The sequence below is a fragment of the Xenopus laevis genome, chromosome 1S (assembly GCF_017654675.1).
Source record: "Xenopus laevis strain J_2021 chromosome 1S, Xenopus_laevis_v10.1, whole genome shotgun sequence".
NCBI classification, from domain to species: Eukaryota; Metazoa; Chordata; class Amphibia; order Anura; family Pipidae; genus Xenopus; species Xenopus laevis.
The window spans coordinates 123,814,674-123,842,001 of NC_054372.1; the positions used below are offsets into that span (position 1 = coordinate 123,814,674).

The 27,328-nt window shown below is 39.8% G+C and overlaps 1 protein-coding gene across 1 annotated transcript in view; it reads right to left on the minus strand.

Moving 5' to 3' along the window:
• MGC147600.S (RAS and EF-hand domain containing S homeolog) overlaps positions 1 to 27,328 on the minus strand; it is a 49,353-nt gene that overhangs the window by 12,824 nt on the left and 9,201 nt on the right. Inside the window, exons 2-9 of the mRNA XM_018243864.2 lie at positions 26,395 to 26,541; positions 17,365 to 17,455; positions 9,041 to 9,136; positions 7,992 to 8,069; positions 3,958 to 4,073; positions 3,793 to 3,861; positions 2,453 to 2,537; positions 1,085 to 1,158 (exon numbers count right to left, since the gene is read on the minus strand). Coding sequence (XP_018099353.1) covers positions 1,085 to 1,158; positions 2,453 to 2,537; positions 3,793 to 3,861; positions 3,958 to 4,073; positions 7,992 to 8,069; positions 9,041 to 9,136; positions 17,365 to 17,455; positions 26,395 to 26,541 — 756 coding nt within the window. The remainder of the gene's footprint in view (positions 1 to 1,084; positions 1,159 to 2,452; positions 2,538 to 3,792; positions 3,862 to 3,957; positions 4,074 to 7,991; positions 8,070 to 9,040; positions 9,137 to 17,364; positions 17,456 to 26,394; positions 26,542 to 27,328) is intronic.

A 27,328-nucleotide genomic window follows, 5' to 3' on the forward strand; every position in this document is an offset into this window, starting at 1 on the left:
TTCGTTAATTCGCCGATTCACTTACGGACACTGGCGTAAATTCGCTAGTGTTACTTCGCACCCTTACGCCTGGAGAATTTGCGCAACGGACGTAACTACGCAAATTCACTGACGTGCGCATTTTTCTGAATGCTACCTTTTACGCCAGACTTCCTTCGCCACCTCAGACCAGGCGAAGTGCAATAGAGAAGATAGGGATTGCTTCAAAAAAAGTTTAAAATTTTTCTAAGTCCCAAAAAACGCTGGCGTTTTTTCTTTTTTATGGGTGATAGGCTGAAAAAGATCGAAATTTTTTTTGGGGCTACCCTCCTTCCCCCCTACATTTCCTAACTCATAGCACCTTAACTATACAGTGGGCACATGTGTAGGGCAAAATAAAAATTTTATTTGCTGTTTTGAAGGTTTTTCCTGTGTATTGATGCTACATATACCTCCATTGTAACGTCAATTTGGTGCGTATGCAAATTAAGCATCGCTAACTTCGATTTGCTTGGCGAATTAACGCTAGTGCAACTTTGCAACCTTACGATTCCCCTGAGCGCAACTTCGGATTTTAGTGAATTTGCATAGCGCTGGCGAAAATATGCCGGGCAAAGTGCGGTGAAGGGGACGCTGGCGCAACTACGAATCTTAGTGAATTTGCCCCTAACTGCCTGTTAAGTGTGGTACTTTTCTGTTTGCTGTTTCTGATGAAGGTCCTGGTTTAGGACCGAAACGTTGAATAAAATCTCCTTTTTTACATAATATATAAACCCTGAGAGTATGTATATATATATATATATATATATATATATATATATATATATATATATATATATATATATATATATATATATATATATATATATATATAATGGAAAAGCAAAATATACTCAAATGTAGTTCTTAGCAGTAGGAGCATGCATTATTTTGTCTAGACTCTGTGTTGTGCTTCATAAATATTGATTCAACATATCTCAGTCATCTTTGAATTCATGGAAATTTTAATGCTTTATAAACAGGCAAATCTTCCGTAATATTATTCAGTTGAAACAGAATTGAACTCAAGTCTCCTTAAAATTAGCTGAGAAAACACAGACTGTACCTGTCATATGGAGACGTGCACCTGTTAAGGCTGTTTCGGGAAATTGTGCTTCCAGGAGATGTGTTAACTGTACGCTGAAAGAAAGGAGCATGTATATAAATCAGGTATAGCATGTACCTCTTTTTCACTTGCCTTCTAGAAGTCATCTATATTGTTTTACACTTCTGGGTATTTTCAACATTTCATTAGTGCAAAAAAAGAATAACCGTAGCAATTTTAATAAAATAACATTTTGTAATCTGAGTTAAATATAAGAATTTACTTTCAGCTATCAAACTTGTGTTCACATATGCTGCCAAAAGTGCATAAAAATACATAAACACAAGCAGTGCAACACGTAAAACTTTTTCTATTTTTTAAGTTACTACTGTATATCCTAAGCTAATGTATAAAGTAAAGGTACAGGGTGGTCCAGTTTGATTTGAAGCTAATATCATGGGTAATATTGCATTGGGATGGAATAGAGACCATGCTTTGGGTAGCAGAGGCAAAAAGGCAACAAAGTTGCTTCATCGCCTCTAGGACACCCATGTAGCTTTAGCAAAAATAAGTTCTTTTTTATCTTTATTAAGGTTTTTCAAATGCATTGGAATGCACAGGTACAAAAAACATGCCTTTGTGTTGATGTCCTCTAAATTAAATTCAGTTACAGTAATATTCATCAATATATCCAGACCGATATCAGTGCAATGCTTCATAAGTTGGACTAGGAAAGAAGAGGGAAAAAGATAGGGAAGGTTGGGTCACAACTAGGGGTAGGCAGAAGATGCTTAATATGTACCTGCAAAGCGCCCCCCCCCCTTATCAGTGCACCCTAAGCAGGTGATTATTCTACCTACCTATAGTTCCGGCCCTGCTTTCAGGCTAACGTCTCATGCAATTTAACTGCTTTTTTTAACAGGTCTGATTTATTTAAATCAAGCCTTTTTAAAATGTTGTAGATGAAGAGCTTGGTTCTGGATCATCAAGAGTCAAGGCTTAATCCAGGCCAAGGTGCCAAACCAACACGCCGTTGCATCCATCCAGTATCTTGTGTCACTCAATGTTGGCCAGTAACCACAGACATTAGCAGAGCCCACTGGTAAAAGTCTCAAAAAGTCTTGATTCAGAAACAATATTGCAACTGCATAAGATGCCCATTTTTTTAGACACTGGCCTATAAATGAACATTCCCTTTAAAAAAAATATTCTTCAAAAAAGCAACTGTGTGTAAAAAATGAAAACTGGTTAAGACTCTTTCTTGATAAGCCGTCCCTGATAATCACACAGTACAGCAGATCCGCTTCCTTTCACTTTGTTGTGCCACCGTTTTTGAGCACATCATTATTTCTCTATGAAAAGCAGAGTAGGGCTACATGTCAGACATACCATTGATCTATTGTACTTGATCAAGCTGTTCTCCAGGGCGTTTCGCAACCCATCGTTACTGTCATGCAGTTTTCGATTTGCTGTTCTATAATCAAAAAGAGGATAAACTGAATAACACACCATTGTACATGTTTAGTTTTATTACAAGTTTCCACATGCTGAGTAGATATGATAGATATGGAGAAATATGTTCACTGTTGCCATGAGAATATAAAGGCCCTTATGCAGGGCTGGCTTTGTTTGCTTTGGCAAGTGGTGGATTTTTCTGCAAGATCAGTTAACTCTGGTATATTACTACCTGTTAGTTCTACTTTGGTGCAAACGATGCATGGCGTGGGGTGTTCCAGCACAAAGGACCTCTGAACCCAACCAATTGAATGTTGTGCCAGCTGAACCTCACATAACTGATGGAAATGGAAATGTATGCCTAGATCCTTGCAGGTGCAAGTTACATTGATTTATGGGTATGATTGTTTATGGGCTTTCATTATGGGACAATTATGCTTAAATTTGGGACAATTATGCTTAAATTCTGGGAAGGAATTTTGCACCATGAAAAAAAACCATATTAAACTATATCAAGCTGCACTGAGTTTTTGCATTGTTTAAGGGCATAACTTACTGAGTTTAATAAAAATATGGGAAAACTGCTATACAGCTGGTAGAGGACTACTTTATGTACCTCTGTACCAAAAAATTGGTTTATTCATAATTTTAGCAGATGTGCATTGTGTGGGGATAAGAGACACTGTAAAAGTGGCACAAAGCTGTTTCTCAATATTATCCACATGGTATTCTTTCAGAAAGCATGGGGGCCAAAAAAGGGTGTCAACAGGGGAAGGGAAGCAAGGGGATGCGTGGGAGCTTATTTATCAAAGGTTGGATTTTAGTGGTTGTAGTGGTTTTCGAAACCCTGACTAAACTCACAAACTCTGAAATCATCATTGTTAGTGATGGGCGAATTTATTCACCAGGTGTGAATTTGCGGCAAATTCCCACGATTTGCCGGCTGCAAAAATTCGCCGGTGTCGGCACCATTTCACAAATTTTTTCGCTGTTTCAACAATTTCGTGGGAAATTCACAAATTTGACGTCGAACTGACTTCAGTAGCACCTCGATAACTTTTACTTGGCAAAGTTGGGCATTCAATTCAATTAATTAATTTCAAGTTTTTAGAGCTTTTTAGAAATACAGGAAAACCATGAACATTTTTGAGATTCGTGGAAAAAAATCACAATTCCCCTAAGCATTATCTAAATAACACATTAAGAGCACAAAGACCTCATTTTATAATTCACAGCCAAAATATGCATAGATAAAAAGGAACATAAAAACATACTGTAATATTTCTATTTGTCTTGCCAAGTTTTCTCGTTCATCTGTGTACCCCCTGATTATTTCCATATCTCTGGAAGACAAAAACACAGTAGTATCTATTTTATTGACAAATACCTTATTACACATTATTATCTTTATTTTTATATAGAGCAAAGTTGCAACATACCTTTCAGAGCTCAGGGTCTGATCTGCATAATCACTTTTCATAGCATCTAACTCACTCTGTAGAAAGGAGATACTTGTCTGAGCCTCCAGCAGATCCTTTCTCAGCTTCTGATTCTCCTGTAGGGAGAAAGGAACTTTCATCTTGAAAAGCCATAACTAAGTTTAGAACCATTTGCAAAAATAAATCCACGTATATTAAACACGTGTATTGTTTATAGTATGTAATTTTTTAATTTTTTTTATACTAATTATAATGCATTAAAGGAAAAGTAACACCAAAAAATAAAAGTGTTTGAAAGGAATGACAATACAGTTGCCCAGTACTTGTAAACTATATTGCAGGGGTCCCCAACGTTTTTTGCCCGTGAGCCACATTCAAATGTGGAAAGAGATGAGGAGCAACACAAGCATGGAAAAAGTCCCTTGGGGTGCCAACTAAGGGCTGTGATTGGCTATTGGGTAGCCCTTATGTGGACTGACAGTCTACAAGATGCTCTACTTGGCACTATACTTTGCTTTTATGCAATTAAAACTTGCCTTCAAGCCTGGAATTTAAAAATAAGCACCTGCTTTGAGGATACTGAGAGCAACATCCAAGGGTTAGGAGAGCAACATGTTGCTCGCGAGCTACTGGTTGGGGATCACTGCTATATTGTATATAAACAAGCTGCTGTATAAGTTCTGAGGAATCCCATTGTATACCACAGAGCTTATCTGTTATCTGCTGTGTATCCTGTGCCTTTTCTCCTTTTTCAGCTTTGAATAGCTGCCTCCTTGGCTACACAGCAGTTTGTTTATATAAACTATAGTAGAGTTTCTGAAGCAAACACACCAGATTTACCAGCACTACAACACTACATTATATTTACTTTGAAGCATTTTTTGGTGTCAGTGTTCCTTTAAGTGTACTTTGATTTGGTAAATGGTTATGTTTAACAACAAAATATGCCCCATACCAGTAATCCATAGCAGCCTTCTAACAGTTAGCTCTTTTGACAGTTCTTTATATATATAGGATATAGTGATGGGTGAATTTGTCCTGTTTCGCACAATGGTGATTTTGACACTGGTTACAATTCGCGAAACAGCCGGCGTCAAAATCACGACGCAGACGAATTTTCGCCAGTGAAATTTCATGGCAAATTTGTGAATTTATTTGCCTGCGGCGAAATGGGCAAATTCACCGCAAATTCACGCCTGGCGATTAAATTCGCCCATCACTAATAGGGTACAATGAAGGACCAGCGCCCAGGACAATGGCACACCAGGAGATTAATCGCCAATCGCTTCTGCAGGCAACTAATCTCCTGTAAAAGCTTATCCCCAATGCAATAATGTGAATCTCTGGTAGTAAAACCCATGTGCTGATTCAGTCTTCCAAAATCACTAGAAGTTTCCTCTTGAAGCTACTTTGGGAAACTGAAGCAAAATGTGGGTTTTACCTCTAGCGAATCACATTATTGCCGATGGTAAATGAGTCACCCGCCAAAGCAGAGATTTATCACTGGCGATTAATCTCCTGGTGTCGGATGAAAGTGTCCAGCCCGAAACATTACATCATTGATGCAATAAACACGCAGGAGTTTGCTCCTGTTCACTTGTCACTGTGTGTTTTGTAATTGGTTTACAATTAATCTCCTGGTATGCTATTGCCCTTAAATTCCAAAATGTATTATGACATCTCAGCATACAATGTTTCACACTCATGATAAAATAACTTATGGGGATTGAACAATAGATGTACAGTAGTTATTCATGAATAATTACATGTAGTATTAATATTCTGTGCGTCAAGTAGTTATTCTGTGCATATGTAGTTATTTACTGTAAGTCAATATCTACAGTCTGATAAAGGGGAAATAAACAGACATGTGGAGGTCAATTTTTAGCGGTTTTAGGGGACAAAACTCACACTCTCTAAAACCACAAGTGTCATTAAATTTATTAAGAGATCCAAATATAAACAGTATGAAAAAAAAAGGGCTGAATAATGCACTTAAAAATACCAATACCAATTTTTTTTGGAAAATTTCTAGCAAAAAAACTCCTCCAAAAAAACTCCAAAAGTCCAAATTGATTAAAAGTGGCCCAACGAGATCAGCACAGCTCCCATTGACTTCTATGGGACTTTAACAACTCTTTCTTGGCAAAGTTTTACATGAGAGGTTTTTGTGTTTTTTTCTGAGAATTGTGGAAACAATTGCAATTGGCTTGTTAGTAAACGGGCCCCTAAATCTTAATAATAAATCATAGTACAGGTATGGGACGTATTATCCAGAATGCTCGGGACCGGGGGCTTTCCGGATAACGGGTCTTTCCATAATTTAGAACTTCATACCTTAAGTCTACTAGAAAATCATGTAAGCATTAAATAAACCCAATTGGCTGGTTTAGCTTCTAATAAGGATTAATTATATCTTAGTTTGGATCAAGAACAAGGTACTGTTTTGTTATTACAGAGAAAAAGGAAATCGTTTTTTTAAAAATTTGTATTATTTGATTATAATGGAGTCTATGGGAGACGGCCTTTCAGTAATTCATAACTTTCTGGATAACGGGTTTCCGGATAACCGATCCTATACCTGTAGTAAATAGGTCACAATATTCCTTTACAAGTTTCATTTTCAGATATTGAACCTTTACCCCAATTTTTAAGACAATCATTTATTCTAAGGGTCCAGCAAATGAATTCAAATTCAGTAAGGCACAGGTACAGCATTTGCTATCCCTTATCTCAAGATACACCAGAGAGTTAGATTTTCTGAAGAGGTATTTGTGGAGGATACTATGATTAAAGTGGTTAAAGATAAACTCTTTTAGGATACTTAATGCAGCATAGGTTGAGCCCTTAAAATCAGCTTAGGACACCAACTATTTGAGAGATCATAAGAAACCATTTGGTAAAATCCCTGGTAAGACCTTTATCCCAGACCAGAAGATTCAAGTAGAAGTGTGCCATAAAAACAACAATAACAGCAATATATATATATATATATATATATATATATATATATATACAAACATATATACATAAATGTACTCATAGTACAGCTGTTAAAGAGGTTGCTCACCTTTGAGGTAACTTTAAGTAGGTTATAGAATGTCTGATTCCTAACAACCTTTTAACTGGTCTTCATTATGTATATTAGGGATGCACCGAATACAGGATTCAGTTCGGGATTTTGCCAGGATTCAACCTTTTTCAACAGGATTCGGATTTGGTCGAATCCTTCTGCCCGGCCAAACCAAATCCTAATTTCCATATGCAAATTAGGAACGGGGAGGAAATTGTGTGACTTTTTGTCACAAAACAAAGAAGTAAAAAATGTTTCCCTTCCCACCCCTAAATTGCATATGCAAATTTGGATTTGGTTCAGTATTCGGCCGAATCTTTCACGAACGATTCAGGGGTTTTCGGCCGAATTCGGTGCATCCCTAATTTATATTTAATAATTTTTAAATTATTTGCCTTGCTGTTCTTTCCAGCTTTCAAATTGGAATCACTGACTCCTTCTAAAAAGCAAATGCTCTGAAAGGCTACAAATGTATTGCTATTGCTAATTTTTACTACTCATCTTTTTTTATTCAGGCTCTCTCCTATAATCCAGTCTCCTATTCAAATCAATGCATGGTTGCTATGGTAAATTGGACGCTAGCATCCAGACTGCTGAAAATGCAACACGGAGAGCTGCTGCATAAAAGCCAAATAATTTAAAAAACAAATATAAAAATATGAAAACAACTTGCAAATTTTCTCAAATTATTACTCTCTACATCATACTTAAAATTAATTTAAATGTGAACAACCCCTTTAAATTCATTATCCAGCATCACAGTATTTAAAGGATCAGAAAACCAGGATTCAGGGTCCCACAATTCCTTCCTAAATCTTGCAAAATCCAAAACTGGATTTTTGAGAGAATTCCTACCTCCCCCTTATTAGATTCTGACCATTCACTGTTATGCCCCAAAGACTGCCCTTGATTTGTCCCTGCCAGAAGTATAAATATGTGTAACTGAGGCATAGTGCATTACCATCGTCAAGTCGTGCAATCTCTTTCGTAAGACAGCCACATCTTCCTTCAGATTTATGTTCTTTGATTGTTCTTCCAGCTACAGAAATAAATAAGATGGTTAATTTAAGAATATCAAAAGTTGTAGCTGACACACTAGCACACCAGTGGCAGTAATGATTAAATTCCTTTGGCAAGGAAGATTTTCAAGCATCTGATCACACCATTCTCAATGTGTAGGATTTTATTTCTTCCATCAGTCTGTGTTTTCATAAAAATGTATTAAGATCCTGTTCCCTAATAATCATGTTGCTGCAGGTTGAGTATGGAGGTATGTCCAGCCAAGCCAATGCCTGGTCAAATCAAAAAACACTTTGTGGATATAAAAATGTATTTAATTGCCAGTCTGAAATTTAGCCATAGAACAACTAATACAATGGTGTGAATACTAATACATTAGGCAGGATTCTCTAGAATTTAATTGAACACTCTAACAAAAACTATGAGAGCCAGGAGCTGAAAAAAGTACATTACACCCAGAACTTGACAAGAAAAAAATAAGGAAAAGGGGGAGAACAATTGAACTACCACCTAGGAAGTTCAAAAACAACAATAAATTATGTGTAAAGAAGCACCCTAGAGGTGGGCTAGCGGGTCACCAACCAAGGTCTCCATATTTTCAAGAACCTCCCTTGCAGTTGTGTAATAAGTGGGGACCAGACCCTGCAGCCACTGGGGGGGGCGCAACAGCCAAAATCATCCAGAAGGAGAAAATTTGCTGCTTATGCAGAATTTGCCAACAAAGTTACTGGGGCTCATTTATCAACACTGGGCACATTTGCCCATGGGCTGTTACCTATAGCAACCAATCAGTGATTAGCTTTTTAAAGCCAGCTGCAAGTAGAACAATGAATGCAGCAATCTGATTGGATGCCATGGGTTACAGCCCATGGGCAAATTTGCCCAATGTTGATAAATGACCCCCATTCTGTTTTAAATAGTGATACAGTTTAACACCTCTATCAATGGAAGGAATGGAACATTCAAACAAATAAGCTGTTTTGATCTTACCTTTTTTAGCTTCTTTATTGTGACTTGGAGTTCAGCAACTTCAGACTCATGCTGGCGCTTTAGGTCATTAAGAGCTTCCTCGGCTTTCCTTTTTTCCTAGAACATTAAATATTTTATTGAGAATGTGTGTACGTGCTTATTGTTCTGTCTATGTTAAGGCAGGGCAATAGAGTTTATGCCAAAAAGTAGAAAACCTTAGAATTTCGCAGAAGATAACATTATGGCATTGCAGTAATCCAAGATCAATGTTCTTCAAATCCAGTCACATTTAAGACTATCCTTAGCTAAGCACAGATTAGACTAAACAACTGTTCCAGCAATTCCCCTTGACCTTCTAGAAATGTTGCTTGCTCACTTAATTAGTTAACATACTGTCCTGGTTTTTAAGGCCACAATAATTTTTTTATTTAGCTTCATGCATCATGTCATACAATAGATACACTAGCATGAAAGTGTTGCATTTATTGGTATCAACATCAATGAGAATGGATCAATAGTTGGCTCAAAACACATCAAAATGTATTGTCCATCCTGCTAAATTATTGGATATTCATTATGGTGCATTTCAGCCCAGGTCTGGTTATTGCCTTGGGGTGTTTTTATCTAAGCACACAGATTACAAGTGTAAATATAATTAGTAAACATTTTGATGATTGGTTGATGCCTTTTGATTGGCTCACGTCTTCCTTGACGGACACAGTGGAGGGGCACAGAATCCAGAATGAGGAGTGTGCAATAAGTTTTAAAAGAGAACTCACATGCCTATAAATTTCTATTATAATTAGTAACAGTATCTTTAGCAAGATTTGTAAACTTTTTCACTGCCATTTTTAATGTCCTGTGTGCCATCAATGTTTGTCCTATTGGAAATGGCAACTTTGGGCGACTATTGAAAACGCATCGCCGCGTGTGCATTAGCGCAGGTGATTTTGAGCTGTAGCCTATGGGGAAAAGACACTGAGGCAGTTCGGGGAGATAGTAGCGCAAAAGACGTGGCGACAAAATCTTCCCCCGAATCTCCTCGTCTGGCCTTACCCAAAGATAGGATATGAGAAATCCTCTATGGTCTCAACCAACCAGGTCTGCTGATGGACACTGTTTGAAAAGGAGGGTGTTTCTCTATACAGAGAATCCCCATTCTACAGTGAGACCTCAATGCTGAGTTGCCAGAAGTCTACTTGTGACCAGGGTACTAACTAACTAACCTTCTGCTGGAGATTTAGGCTGTTCAGCTATGTTGACTGGCACTAAGTGGGTGCTGACCCACCCTTATAACACCAGCTGGCTAATCCTAGCTAAGAACTAAGAGGTGATTCCCCTGGGGCTACTCCATATACAGATTAATGATTGACTCTCTCTCAGGGGCAAATTTACTAAAGGGTGAAGTGGCTAACGCTAGTGAAAATTCGCTAGTGTGACGTCATTTTGCCAATTCGCAGATTTACTAACGGGTGCTGGCGTAAATTCGCTAGCGAAGTGGTTCTGCTCTAGTGCTACTTCGCACCCTTACGCCAGGCTAAGTTGTGCTCTGGCGAAGGGACGTAACTACGCTAATTCACTAAGTTGCTGATTTTTGTGAACGTTACCTCTTGCGCCAGCCTTTACTTCGCCACCTCAGACCAGGCGAAGTGCAATAGAGTAGATAGGGATGGTACAAAAAAAGTTTAAAAGTCCCAAAAAAATGCTGGCGTCTTTTACTTTTTATAGGGTGATAGGCTGAAAAAGATTGAATTTTTTTTTTTAGGGTACCCTCCTTCCCCCCCTACATTTGATAACATATGGCACCTTAACTATACTGTGGGCACATGTGTAGGGCATTAGAACACATTTATTAAGGTTCCCTGGCCTTGTGCAGTGTAGCTGCATATACGTCCATTGTACTTTAACTGCATGCCGTATGCAAATTTGCCTTCGCTAGCATAACTTCAAACCGCTGATCGTAACATCGCTAGTGCAACTTCGCAAACGATCAGTAACTTGTGCGCAACTTCAGATCTTCGTGAATTCGCGCAGCCCTGGCAAAGTACGGCGAAGTGCGGCAAAGCCAACGCTGGCGCAACTTCGAAGGTAATTAAATTTGCCCCTCAATATCTGATATTATACCCTATAAGAAGTACAACCCCCATCCATCCTTTGGAGGACATCATTCTTTCCCCAGAGGCAAGAAATGTCAGTCTTTAAAACTATCCCCCAAAACAGTTCTTTTTTCTATACCAATGATACAGTGACACCTACTGCCAAGTTATCAAATAGCAAACAAATGTAATTAAATCAGCTGAAGATTTAATATCAATATTTGGTATGTACAATCCTAAGGGTTACACAAAAGTATCTGTATTTAAGCCAAGTCACACCAATAGTTGAGTAAAGGAATCTCATGCCATAGTGTTACATGAAATAACTATGTATTTTAAGGTTATGCACACACACAAAAAGTAAGGGCTTATACAGTTAACTGTACAAAATAATTGACATGATGTCCTCAAGACCAACACATAGGGCAGATTTTGGGTATTTGATCACTGCATCTTTCCAGGGTGCTGCAAAATGCTTAAAATTCACCAGCCCACTACAGGCTGCCATAGATTTAAATGACAAAAGTCTGACAGTTTTTTAGTAGTCATTAACACTGTGAAATATAACAGCTAACAGGCCACACATCAAATAATTTCCATTGTTCAGTGCACTGTGTTATTTCCTGCTTCCTTCATAGCAATTTCATATTCAGGACAATAGTAACAAAAACCAGGGATATACTGTATAAATCTACATTAATGACAAATACATTCTTAGCATTCCATTGTCTGGACAACCATTGCAAAGCGTAAAAATCTCTAAGCAATGCACAACATGTTGGCAAAAAGGCAAGAATCTTTATGTTAGATAATGGCCATTAAAGCACACACCATTATCTATGTATCTAGAAAATTAGGCTACCATGTGCTCTATAACAAGCTCAAGGACCAAGGAGCAGCTGCTACCTGATGGAAGAAGAAATACATATCCATTAGATGAGATGAGAAGAATGGTCTCCACAAATACAATAAGCTAAATACTATGCAAGTTAAGGACGTCTGAATGAAAAGATTGTTCAATAAATAGAAATCCATTCTAAAAGGCTTTTAGCCATTATGAGTTTTGCTAAAATTTATGTCATTGTAAAAATGACCATAGGATAGGATAAAATTAAAATAGAAGTTCTAGCTTTTCAGAGAAAACTATTTTGTTGAGAAACCATGCCAGGCATTTCAAACATTCCAAACTGGCAATTCAGCAAACAAGCCCATATACTCATGGGTGTATTTAAAGCTTACCGAAAATATTTGTCCAAATTGGTCCTTGTTGCGATCAGAAGTAAGCTTCCTCGGCTCTATCATAGCTTTTGTCATGGTGATGGTATGTCAGGGATCTTGGATTGCAGGTAATTGGGGCCTTTTTCATTGTATTTGCATTGTATTTGCAGTATTTGTATTTATAGACTGCAGAGATGGCCCATTACTGGTTTATGGCCCGGTGGTAGACCGATTTGGCATGGGATCTGCCCATGTATGGGGCCCTCCAACAGGCCTCCCCAATCAATATCTGGCCAAAATTTGATCAGATTTTGATTGGGCAGGCTTATCAAGGATCACATCGGCTCATTCATGCTGTCCTCACTATGGGGCAAATTTACTAAAGGGTGAAGTGGCTAACGCAGGAGAAAATTCGCCATTGTGATGTCATATCGGCACTTTGCCGATTTACTAATGGTCGCTGGCGTAATTTCGCTAGTGAAGGAGATAGACTCTGGTGCAACTTTGCATTCTAACGCCAGGCTAATTTTCGCTCTGGCGAAAGACCGTTACTATGCAAATTCACTAAGTTTTTGATTTTACTGAACGCCAGAGTTAACTTCACCAGCTCAGACCAGGTGAAGTGCAATAGAGTAGATAGGAGTTTGTAAAAAACAAAAGTTGAAATTTTTCTAAGTCCCAAAAAAAAACGTCTTTTACTTTTTACAGGGTGATAGGCTGAAAAAGATCAAAATTTTCTTTTGCGGTACCCTCCTCCCCCCCTACATTTGATAACATATGGCACCTAAACTATACTGTGGGCACATGTGTAGGGCAATATAACAACTCTATATAATTTTATTAAGGTTCCCTGGCCTTGTGTAGTGTAATGTATTTGCTGCAGCATATACGTCCATTGTACTTTAACTGCACGCCGTATGCTAATTAGCCAACGCTAGCGTAACTTCAAACTGATGATCATATTTTTGCTAGCGCAACTTCGCAAGCGTTCGGTACCCTGTGCGCAACTTCGGATCTTTGTGAATTAGCTTTGTCCAGTCGAGTTTACAACTGGCGAAGTGTTGCAATGTGCACGAAGCCAGCGCTGGCAAATTTACGCAGTTAATAAGGATACAAGGTGGACTCACACCTACATTTTATGAAGGTATAAAAAAAGGCTCCTTTCACCTTGCTTGTACCACTAGATGGTGCTAAAAGAGCACAATTCATGTATTTAATCCTGACAGTAGAATCCCCACATACCAATTGTCAGGGAACAAACAAAAATAGTATAAAATCCCAGGGTGAAAGTCTTTAGGCAACCTACGCTTCAAGTACTTAAATAGAAAAGTATTAATGTGATCAACATGATACAGCTTTTGCAAAATCATTCTGAAATTTAGAAGCACAACCTAATGCAATAAGGGATTCAAAGTCTATAGGAGGTGTAAATTACTAGAATATTTACAGAAGATCCCAGGGCAAGATATGCCCCTCCCCCCTCCTGCCAATTGCGAGGAGAGGAGCGTTTTCCTCTATAGTTAACTCCATTTTCTGAAAAATACAATCTAGATATTAAGAATAGCCATGGTTGCCATTATAGCTATTAGCTGGTTTACATACAACAGTTATTATAAAACAAATATTGAAAGCACTGCCAGTAATTCTTTAAACAGCACAACAAGCATAGGTTTTTATGGAAGACCTACACGGTAGCCTTCATTTCCATGAACAATCTATGGTTTTTATCCCTGCGTCCCTGGTAAATGGAATTATTGAAAAGAAATATATAGATTTGGCCCATTATAACCATAACTTTAATTAAGTGCTGTCCAGCATCTGTGCTAGAAGGTCTCCAGTATTCCAGATGTCACGTTATGCTACTTTTTAAGTCTTTGATATTTCACAAATTGAAATCACCACATTTGCCAGCAAATATGTTTCTGGGGGAAAAAAATGGAAATATTCAGTGTGTCTCTGTGTGGTTGGATAATTAGCATTAAAATGAATCCTCCTCAAAACATTTGTGCATAGAGGAGTACTGTTTCCTGACTGTAGGGAGATTGATTACAATCATAACAAAAATTACATACACTCAACTTTTATGCCAAGAGCATTTCCCGAAAGGTTCAGTGAGAGGTGAGTATTTCATGTTAATCTGTTAGGTGATGAATACCCTTCTCCATTAGATACAGGTAACTGTAAAAGGCATACATGCTAGAAACTGCAATAACAAACTACAGTGCAATATTACGGGGCAGATTTATCAAGGGTCGAAGTGAATTCGAGGGAATTTTCTAAATAAAAAAATTTGAAATTCGAAGTAATTTTTTGGATACTTCAACCATCGAATAGGATACTACGACTTCGACTTCGAATTCGATTAGAAGTAAAATACTTCAAATATTCAACCATTCGATAATCAAAGTACTGTCTCTTTAAAAAAAACTTCGACTTCAATACTTCGCCAAATTAAACCTGCCGAAGTGCTATGTTAGCCTATCTACAGCATTTTTTAACGTTTTTTGAAGTCGAAGTAAAATCGTTCGATTGTAAGTTAAAATCATTGAAATCGTTCTATTCGAAGTACTTATTCGTTCAATTGAACGATTTTACCTCAGAATACACAAATTCGATGAAAAACGTTCGAATTCGATATTCGAATACTAAGTATTTAAATTAGATGGTCGAATTTCGAAGTATTTTTCCTTGCAAAGGGACATTACCCTGCGTACCCTGTGTCAAACTGTATTTATTTGCTTAAAGGAAGTGTATATTCTCAAAACAAATTAATTGCTAAGAGCACTCTTCTAAGCACTTCTACAGTTAATTCATTTTAAAATAATGTTCAAGATACTACCGATAGTGCTAATATAATAAATTTGTAATGGCAGCTATACTTGCTGGTAATATTGGAAGACAGTATACAGTTGGGAGACGAAATATACCCCCATACTAATTCTTAGAAATACACTTTATAAAATGGCTAGGATTATCTGCTAAAATGTTTTGCTTAAAACTAGATGATGGAAGATAAAATAATACTGATAGTCACATCATCATTATGGTTAGGGAGCAAACATATTCATGCATATAGGGGGTTATTTAATCACGAAAAATTCATCATTTGTTTTTTATAAAATCGAACAATCACAAATTTTTCGGAATTCATTAAACTCTGAGGATGGAAAAGTCAGAATCTGAAAATCCTGCATCTCAGAGCTGTCGAGGTTGCATATAAGTCAATGGGAGAAGTCCCAATGATTTTTCGATGTGCGCTGGGTTTCGGGCAATATCCCAAAGTTTTTGGAGTTTTCGGGTGAGTTTTCCCACCAAAACTATTTTGGGAAAATGTAGTAATAAATAAGCGTAAAAAATCCCAAGCATATTTAATCGAAGTTTGTAGCAGAACATATTGAAATAAATTCAGACTTTGATAAATAACCCCAATAATGTGAATTAAAGGGCAAGCCCTAATGCTATAATATATATCTCATCTTTCTGCTTGCAATTTTTATTCTTGCATTATTTTCTCAGTGAAATCGCCCTATGTACATTTGCTTATTACTGCAATAATTTCCATGATAACATAAATTGCCCCTATTCACATGATTGTTTATTAACTTACGAACTCGAAGACATATATCAGGCCTACTAACAGAACAGAGAAATGCAACTGGAAGTTTTTGAAGCAGTAGCCGCCAAGAACAAACAGAGAACTGAATTGATATAAGAACCTTATACAGGTACAATCTGTCACTAAGCAAACAACATTCAGGAATTCTGCCTTGTAGGTGTATTAGCTTACTTACTTAAATTAGATGTATCTAGAATAACCCACCCTATAAATGGCCCATATCTCACTGAATGTAAAAGTAACTTTGCAGTGCATAGAAGCAGAGTCAAGATGGTAATCAGCTGCAAATTCTAGACATTCAGGAAGCATTAGACACGCTATATACACACTGTTTCAAGACACTCATGACTGAGAAGTCAAGGCTTATATACATATTAATATATCTATATACTATTTAATAAGGTATAATTTAATTTATAATTTATTATACATTATTACAATCAATATATAATTTATATATATATGTACAATATATATGACATTAAGTTAGTTACACATAATAACCACTATTTTCTATGTAGGATCCGCTTAAATATATTTATATATATATATATTTATATCTATATTTAGGTGGTGGCTTCATAAAATAACAGTGTGCTAGGATGTTAATGATGCCATAGGGGGTAATTTTATTCTGTACTTGTGAAGCTTGATCACAGCAGGGATCATTTATGGGACTAATGAATGTTGATACTGATTTTACTCACCCTAAAAACTGGAAATGTGCTGCCATTTTAATTGGTAGTACTACATATAGTACTTTGTCAGCAAAAGGGCTTTCTGATTTATTAATACAATGAGTAAAGCTAAAAACGAAGAACAATTCTCTATAAAGATATATATAAATATATATAAATATTTTTCTTATAAAATAAAGGTCATGAATTTAGCCCTAAGTATATCATTTTTTTTTTCAAAATATTTTTATTAAACAGCCCTAAGTATATCATTAACCAGTGTGTGGACCCAGTTGAGTCAAATCTTTATGCCTCCTCTATTTGGCACAACATTCTGCACAACAGGCATAATTACTTTTGCAATGTCCAACACCTTTTAGTTTACAAGGTGTATTATGTGTGTAGGTTATCTTCTCTTTAGTTATTTATTCGAAAATATTTCTCGAATATTTCCAACCTCTGTTTACCATTAGTATTTAGCAACACTCACAAAATTAATGAAGGACTGTTGTAGCTGTTGGTTGCTATTAACTCTCACAGCCCGGGTGCACTATGCATTACCTTGGAACAACTAAACTGCAGCAAGAACTCCAATCTCCCCCTCTATTACCATGCTTTATTGCATGATATAAATGTGCATAAGTACTAGTCATAGTCACATCCAGGTTGTATAATGTATTTTCTAAACCAAATTTCTAATAATGAAAATGTTAAATAAAGTAGTTATTCAATACAAACCTCTTTCTTTACCCTCTTCTCTACAGCCTGGATCCGTTGATCCATCTCCTCTTCTAACTCACTCAGCTGAATTGCCGCTTTATCCTGTGCCCTGCAATCAAAGGCATGAAATGTAAGCTTTTTGCACTTAAACCATAAAAACAGGATTCGCACCAAAATCAAACAATGCTTTGGCAGCAGGCAAACAAAGGAAATGATTACACAAATCAACTGGATTTAAACGGAAAGGCACTCCTTGGCTGAGGGCTTTAGTTACTTTGGGGTCCGTATACTAAAACGCGGTAAATTTGACTATAAGTTTCCGCATGTTATGGCTGCAATTATTTTCCCGCCAAAGTTTACTAAACAGTGATACGCTCAGAAGTCATTGCCATCACTTGTGGCTACATTATAAAAAAACAGTTTACGTAGCTGTAATTTGCGAATTTTCTGGCGACAGATTAAGTTTGCAAATATTTATGCTATAAAATAATCTTGTTTTATGGCGGTTATTATGCCAATTCTTACTGTGACATTTATGGCAAGCAATGCATCTTCAAAACTCATAGGAGCAAATTCACTAAGTGGCGAAAACTCTCCATTGATGGCTTCACAGGCAGCGCAACACTTCGCCAGGCGAAAATTCGCTCAGACAACGTTAATTCACTAACATGCAAAGTTGCTTCCAGGGTGCCGAAGGCCCTCGCCGAAGTTGCACTAGCGTAAATTCGAAGCAGAGCAAAGTTGCGCTAGCGTTGGCTAATTTGCATATGGCGGGAAGTTAAAGTTGAATGGACGTATATGTTGCAGCAAATACATTACACTACACAAGCCCAGGGAACCTTAATAAAAGAAAATAGAGTTGTTATAATGCTCTTCACATGAGCCCACTGTATAGTTTATGTGCCATATGTTAGGAAATGTAGGGGGGAAGCAGGTTACCCCCAAAAAAATTACGCTCTTTTGCAGCCTATCAACCTGAAAAAAGGAAAAGACCCAGCGTTTTTTAGGACTTGGAACATTTTTCAACTACATGTTTGAGGAACTCCTATCTACTCTATTGCACTTCTCCTGGTCTGAGGTGGTGAAGGCAAGTCTAGCGCAAGAGGTAACGTTCAGTAAATCGGCGAAGTACAGAAATGACGAATTTTCTTCATCATTAGTCACTTTGCCCTTTAGTAAATTTGCCCCATATACTACATTGACTTTTTTGCCCCACAAACCTTTCTGCCAATAGAGTCATATAAACAAGAAATCATACCAGTCAATCTCTTTGCATCATATAAATGCACAGTTTAATTTAGCCAATCACAATGAAACCGAACCCCCTGCCAATAGGATCAGAAAGTTACAGAAATCAAATATATAAAAAACATATACAGCCGCTGCCAATAATACGCCTCTGAGCTGAAACTGCTGCTGTTGCAGCTGTCACGATCGCCGCCCGGAGCAGGTCCAGGAGCTCCGGGCGGCGCGTCCTTCCCTGCCGGCGTCGCTTCCAAAATGGCGGCGCCCATGGCCGCCACGTGGGTAGCGGCGCCGGCGCGATGACGTCAGCGCGTCGACGTCGGCGCAAGGACGCCGATGACGTCAGAATGGCGCCAAATTCAAATATAAAAGCCTTACCAAAACGCCAGAATGGCGCCCAAGTATAGGATTACTTCCCTAAAGTGTATCCTGGGTTTCCTGTGTGCCTATTTGCCTAATTCTTGTTCCTGATCTGTTTCCTGACCCTTTGCCTGGACTTTGGACTTTGTTGATATCTACCTGCCTGTGAACTCTTGCCTGGATCCTGACTATTCTTCGATTAACCTTTTGGACACCGCGACCTTGTTCCCTCAAGAGGGCTTCCTCCTTGATCCTGACTACCTCCCTGGAGGGAGCTCCCGGCTCCCTGACATTATACTTGGGCCATGGATCCCACTGAGGAAGCTCAGCCAGATTTCGGCAGGGCCTTTCGAGGTCTGCATACCCGCATGGAGGCGTACGAAGCTCGGCAAAATTATGTCGGACACACGCTGGAGGCGATTTTGGAAAAGTTATCCATGCTAACGCCGACTACTCCAACGCCGAAAACGCCAACGCTAGTTGCTGCCGATATGGCTACTCCTTCCACCACTTCTGGTCCGCGAATTCCTGCACCGCCTCTCTACAGCGGCGACCCTCAAGCCTGTCGTGGTTTTGTGAATCAGTGCCAGATCCGGTTCGCCCTACAACCTGCGGAATTCAACTCTGAACGAGCAAAGGTTGGTTTTGTGATCACTCGTCTGGCGGGGAAAGCACTCGAGTGGGCATCTCCGCACTGGGAGAAGGAGTCTCCCTTAATTGACGATTCCAAAGCCTTCCTTCATGAATTCCGGACGGTGTTCGATGCTCCCGGTCGGGTGGCGACCGCTGCTTCTCGTCTGTTCCAAATCCGCCAAGGAAATCGCAGTGTAGCGGAATATGCCATTGAGTTCCGTACCCTCGCTGCAGAGACCTGCTGGAACAATGATGCCTATCATGCTGCCTTCTACAATGGACTCTCTATCCGCCTCAAGGATGACCTGGTCTCCCGTGAATTACCCACACAGGTTGAAGACCTCATTGCTTTGTCGGTCAAGGTGGACACTCGTTAGAGAGAACATCAAGCTGATAGGGACAGAGTCAAGAAATTTCAACCCATGTTGGCTCCTCGCTTTCAAAGACCTCTGTTACCTCCTACCCCCCAGCAGCCTTCTGTTATTCCTCCGGAGGAACCTATGCAAATCGGAAGAGCTCGTCTCTCTGAACAGGAGAAACTCCGGAGACGTACGGCTGAACTTTGTCTCTACTGTGGGGGTCAATCTCACTTTGCCAACTGCTGTCCTGTGAAGCCCACGAGTTCTGTCCCCCGAGGTATTTCTAGGGTAACTCATGTAGGGGGCACTACTCCGAAGTCTCAAGAGAACACTCACAGGTTTCTCCTTCCATTACAGATTCGCCTAGCCACTAAGACTATTGTCGGCTCCGCTTTCATTGACTCTGGAGCTGCTGGGAACTTCATGGACGCTCAATTCGCCAAACACATGGAAGTTCCCTTATTCCCATTGTCTACTCCTCTCCAAGTCACTGCCATTGACGACAGACCCCTGGAGGCTGAATTTATCTCCATGACGACTGGGGAATTGCCTGTGCAGGTTGGGACGCTGCATAAAGAAAGACTTTCGTTCCTAATTATTTCCTGCCCATCCGTTCCAGTTGTGTTGGGTCTCCCTTGGCTGCGCCTGCATAATCCTTCCATTGATTGGTCCGCAGGACAGATTTCCCGTTGGAGCCCATTTTGCCAGCAGCACTGTCTTCCTGCTGAACCCCTCCAGAGGGTGAATATCTCCTTGTCTGATCTGAAGACTCTACCCCCCTTTTACAAGGAATTCGCTGATGTGTTCTGTAAGAAGTCTGCAGAATTCCTTCCTCCTCATCGACAATACGATTGTCCTGTCGATCTCCTGCCTGGAACCATGCCCCCTAGAGGTCGTACTTATCCTCTCTCTCCAGCGGAGACCACTGCTATGAAGCAGTATATCCAAGAAAATCTCCAGCGGGGGTTTATTCGCCCTTCTACTTCTCGTGCCGGGGCTGGATTCTTCTTCATGGAAAAGAAGGATGGAGGCCTACGTCCTTGCAACGACTACCGGGGTCTTAATAAGATTACGGTTAAGAACCGGTATCCCTTGCCCTTGATTGCCGAACTCTTCGACCAACTGAAGGGGGCTAAGATCTTCACGAAGTTGGATCTCCGTGGGGCATATAACCTTATCCACATCCGGGAAGGTGACGAATGGAAGACAGCATTCAACACTCGGGATGGGCACTATGAGTACCTCGTAATGCCCTTTGGTCTCTGCAATGCCCCCGCTGTCTTTCAGGAATTCGTGAACGACATTTTCCGGGATCTCTTGGGAAGGTTTGTGGTCGTATACCTAGACGACATCCTGATTTTCTCCAAGGACCTTGCAAGCCATCGCTCCCAGGTGAAGGAAGTACTCTCTCGTTTGAGGAAGAACTCTCTCTTTGCCAAGTTGGAGAAATGTGTATTTGAAGTGTCCAAGATTCCTTTTCTGGGCTATATCATCTCCCCAGAGGGTTTCGAGATGGATCCCGTTAAAGTGTCCGTGATCCAAGAGTGGCCCCTCCCGTTGAGCACCAAGGCGATCCAGAGATTCATTGGTTTTGCCAATTACTACCGGCAATTCATTAAGGGGTTCTCTTCTTGTATTGCTCCTATCCTGGCCCTCATCCTAAAAGGGAGTAAACCCAGCTCATGGCCCCCACCTGCTATAGAAGCTTTTCAATCCTTGAAGGATGCCTTCACTTCTGCATCAGTTCTCCGCCATCCTGATCCGGAGTTACCCTTCTTCATCGAGGTGGATGCTTCTGAAGTTGGAGCTGGAGCTATCCTGTCCCAAAGACATCCCTCTGATGGGAAGCTGCACCCTTGTGCGTATTTCTCTAAGAAGTTCTCTCCTGCAGAACAGAATTATGATGTTGGAAACTCCTGGCTGTTAAGCTTGCCTTAGAAGAGTGGCGTCACCTCCTTGAAGGTTCCTTGATCCCAGTCACGATCTACACAGATCATAAGAATCTTGAATTCATCCAATCTCTCAAGAGGCTGAATCCCAGACAAGCAAGGTGGTCTCTCTTCTTCTCTCGATTTAACTTCGTCTTGACTTTTCGCCCTGGCTCCAAGAATCGGAAGGCCGATGCTCTGTCTCGAAGTTTCACTCCGGTGGATCATACTCCTGAAAGACTAGAGCCTATTATTCCTCCTGTCAAGATCATCGCTTCCTTGTACCCTCAATTCGCTGACCAAATCCTGGCTGGTCAATCTTCTGCTCCTCCTGATACTCCCATTGGGATGGCGTTTGTCCCCTCCTAGTTACGTCTGCCCATTCTTCAACAGACTCACTGTTCCAAGCAAGCTGGACATCCCGGTCCAGAAAAGACTCTTGAACTCCTTCGACGTTTAGTCTGGTGGCCGACTATCCGAAAAGATGTCAAAGACTTTGTTTCTGCCTGTACTGTTTGTGCCACTTCCAAGTCCAGCCATTCTCGCCCCAGTGGGTTACCCCCCCTGTTCCCTCTCGTCCTTGGACGCATTTGGCAATGGACTTCATTGTTGAACTTCCTCCCTCCTGTGGGAACACCGTGATTTGGGTTGTCATTGACCGCTTCAGCAAGATGGCCCACTTCATCCCTCTACGGAAGCTTCCATCTGCAGTGGAGTTGTCACAGTTGTTCATCCAGTTCATTTTTCGCCTGCATGGCTTCCCAACTGAGATCGTTTCTGACCGAGGGTCTCAATTCACGGCTAAATTCTGGCGTTCCCTGTGCAAAGATCTAGGTATTAGTCTTCAGTTCTCCTCAGCTTATCATCCCCAGACTAATGGAGCGGCTGAGCGAGTGAACCAAGCCTTGGAACAGTTCTTGAGGAACCACGTTTCCCTTTGTCAAGATGATTGGTCTGATCTCCTCCCGTGGGCGGAATTTGCTCATAACAATGCCTGCCACACTTCCACTGGAAGGTCCCCATTTATGTCGGTGTATGGTCAACATCCTCAAGCCTTCCCACAAGACTTTGTGTTGTCTGATGTTCCGGCCGCTGATGACCATGCAGCCCACATGTCTGCTGTTTGGGCTGCAACCAAGTCAAACCTGGAGAAGAGTGCTCTGGTTCATAAGACGTTTGCAGATCGTAGACGTAGACCCTCTCCTCCCTACAAGGTTGGTGATAAAGTTTGGTTGTCTTCCAGGAACATTCGGTTGAAGGTACCATCTCCTAAGTTGGGTCCGAGGTTCGTAGGTCCATTCTCCATCTCGGAGGTGATCAACCCTGTGGCTGTCAGACTTCAGCTTCCCCCTGAGATGCGAATTCCCAACGTGTTTCATGTCTCCTTGGTGAAACCCGCTACCTCCACCGCTTTTCCGTTGTCCAGCCTCCCCCTCCTACTATCTCTGTGGATGGTCAACAAGAATATGAGGTGGAGAAGAATATGAGGTGGAGAAGATCCTTGACTCCAGAATCTCCAGGGGCTCTCTTCAGTACCTCATCAAGTGGAAAGGCTTTGGACCTGAAGAATGCTCCTGGGAAGGACGCTCTGATGTCCATGCTCCTCGTCTGGTGAGGGAGTTCCACTCCAAATTTCCCCAGAAGCCAAATCCTGGTGGTCCGGAGGCCCCCCGTGAGGGGGGGGTACTGTCACGATCGCCGCCCGGAGCAGGTCCAGGAGCTCCGGGCGGCGCGTCCTTCCCTGCCGGCGTCGCTTCCAAAATGGCGGCGCCCATGGCCGCCACGTGGGTAGTGGCGCCGGCGCGATGACGTCAGCGCGTCGACGTCGGCGCAAGGACGCCGATGACGTCAGAATGGCGCCAAATTCAAATATAAAAGCCTTACCAAGACGCCAGAATGGTGCCCAAGTATAGGATTACTTCCCTAAAGTGTATCCTGGGTTTCCTGTGTGCCTATTTGCCTAATTCTTGTTCCTGATCTGTTTCCTGACCCTTTGCCTGGACTTTGGACTTTGTTGATATCTACCTGCCTGTGAACTCTTGCCTGGATCCTGACTATTCTTCGATTAACCTTTTGGACACCGCGACCTTGTTCCCTCAAGAGGGCTTCCTCCTTGATCCTGACTACCTCCCTGGAGGGAGCTCCCGGCTCCCTGACAGCAGCACATAGAAAAAGAAGTCAAAAGATCCTGTCAGCAACAGCTACAGATCTCTCTCCTGTCAGCAAAGAATGATGGGTAAAAAAAAACAGTATTACGGGATATTTCCTGTTCCCTTGCAAATTTTCCGCTACTATCTAGATTGCGCTAAAAATTTCTGCAGTTAATTTTCAAAAGTTTAGGAAATCAGCCGTTAATGTGTATATAGCGTTATTTTCAGCGAACGCAATAACTGGCGAACACATATTCTTGCCCTGGAAAATTAGCCAATTTATCACTCAGGTTAGTAAACTGGTGAAAACATATTTGGCGATAAATTTGTCTATATTTTGTGCGCATATTTTTACCGCACTTAGTAAACGGACCCCTTTGAGTCTAGCTGCTGACATAGCATACTAGATGAATATAAGACAGTATTAGTCAAGGTAGCTAGATGCATGATGTTAAAGGGGAACTATCGCGAAAATGAAAATTGTACATATATGGTGTCATATATGTACAATTAAAGATTGATTATGTACAAATTGCATAATCATCTTCTTGGTCATGTTTCCATACCCAATACAACTAGCCAGGTGGATGCTCAGTTTTGTTTTGTTTTTTTTACATACTTTTGCAATACATAGAAAGGTTTCTCTTATTTAGATATTGCCATGTATTGCTTCTTTCAACAATCTCTGATTTACCAAATAGTTGTTTGAACATATTCACTATTAAAGTTTCTTGTCTACTTTTAAATACATAATTGGCCTACATATCACTGAGAGGCTTTTGCTCTACCAATGTTAATTATTACTAGATAGTTTGGAGTCTAAATGAAAAACTTTACTGAGCATTGCATGGTTCTATTTGAGGGACAGTTGAAAAAAGCAAGTGCAGTGTTGAGTAGAAATGTCTCCAGGAAAATGCAGAGCGGTAAGTTGCATGGGGTCTATACAGCTTTATACAACAATTTCCATCACCTTTATGTAGGTCTGAATTTTTTCAAACAGTAGGATTCCAGGTATCAAAACAATACAAATATTCAGCATAACAACATTACGGATATAGTTTCAATAAAGTTTTCTGGTTCGTGTTGAATTTACAGGTCAGATTTCATAATTTTTATGCTGTCGGTATTAGTAGTCCAAGAGCAGTTGGGATAACAATAGGAGTGTGCAGCAAGGTCGTTGGTACACATACTTGTAACTCCTGATTTCAGTATCATTAAAAATGCAAATAATGAAATAAAGGCACATTTCACTGTTGCACATCATTATTTGCATATTCCCCATAAAGTATTTATAAAAACATTCATTATTGCTGTTTCTTTTGAAAAGGGTCTCTGTGGTTCAAAGGCAAGTTATATAATGTATGTCAATTCTGTTATGTCCTCAACAACCACATAAACCAAAACTGCAAGTTAATTTCTTTCAAAGGAGGGTGGGCATTTTGATTATTTTTTATTTTTTGCATTCTTTAACAATCTGCTTCAACTACAACTATAACAATCAGCAACTTGCATGCATTTGTAGGCCACATTTCATAAGTGAAAGTAGCATATTTTCCTATTGATAACTATTGGTGTCATGTGCATTAGTGTGTGTTAGTAATAACTATTCTGTTCACATGCTTCGCATTCCCTCGCTGTCACTTTACTGAAGAGCAAGGGTAGGAGTATAAAACTTGTTTCCTGGCAAATTAATAACGTTTAATAAAGCTGATATACTGTCATTTTTTAATCGGTATACTTGCTTTTCTTTACTTTTAGGTATGGAAAAAGTGAGTAATAGGAGCTTGCAACTTCTTTCTACTTTGTTTCTTGGGAATAACAAGGTAATTTACTCAGCAGAATGAGTAGGCATTGATATTCAGTGCTGATAGTTTGGGATTGTCCCCATTAATGCAATTCAACAGTAATTGTGTTCTGTTGGTGAATACAGAATCATTTGACTTGAACTTAAGAAATAGTAAATTCTCATTACATGACCATTGTGCTTCTACTATTTTCTCTCTGTTTTAAACTGTTTACCTTTTCAGAAAGGATTGTTTTTTTAAACATTCTGCATAGTACAGGTGCAATAAGCCTCGCTTATACTTGGTTTCTTTTCCGCAGTGCAGTATGCTGAGTGCTACAGTCTTCACTGAACAGCCTGGGAAAGGAGGCAGCAAGAAGTGGAACAGATTGACAAGACTACTAGGATTTTTGGAGAATTTTCAATCAGCCTGAAACGCAATGTTTTTTAAGCACATTCCCTCTATATTTAAAAGAGTATAACACACTGGCACATTCTTGTTTTTTTACACAATATGTCCCATTTTATGACAAAACCTCAGTTTTATAAAGCAAATGCAGCATATACAATCCCGGTTTCCCTTGAATTACCTTTTCACTGCAATGGCCAAGTTTTCCATTTCTGTGCTCTGAAGTCGTATCTCCCGAACAAAATTTCTAATAACATGTTCATATTGCTGGATTAACATAGGTTCCACTATGTGGATGTTCTGGTAAAGGACAGTGGCTTGTTCACGTCTGCAGGAAAAAGAAGTCAAATTATTATACTAGTAGAACAGGCTTAGAGGTTATTTCAGTAACTCACCAAAAACAGATGAAAGGAATCACTCACTATGGAGTATGATATAAGTTGTTCGGCCATTTTCAGTTGCCAACATTGAATGAATGGCATTGTTATGTTCATTTCAGGTTATGGGATCTAAAAACCAGGCAATTCCAGCCTCATAAGAATACAACAGTGGTGTATCTCCATGAAACTTTACATTTTCTACCCGGCTTAGGTTTCCATTGGTTTCCATGATACAGTATTGCGCCTAATGTAACTGTATCAAGATTCATCATGATGTGTTCCCAAAAATACTTTCCAGTTATACAGCACTCTATGATAAATATTATTCAGAAAGAATTATGTTTTCTATGGTGTGCCTTGTACACAGAATTTCTTAACCACTTGGAATTTCATAAAAGTGAAGTGCATAATCTGCAAGGCAGGCCCTTGAACTCTGGTCTATAGCCTGCCATCCTATTAGCCTGCCCATTGAGCACCTCACTCAACCCATCAAGCATGAAGTCTGCACATGGACAATTATGGGAAATAAATAATTTTGCTAGTTTTTACTTTCATAATAATAGTATATTTCCTCCACGGTATATCAATCATTTCACTGAAGAATGTCACTAATACTGTAGCTTGTGGCGCTTCTGTTCCCTATCGATAAGGCGACTGTCTGTCAATTTAAACTGTATGTTCTTGTAGACAGAGGTTATTTTCCTACAACAACCAATAGGGACACCAATAGTACGT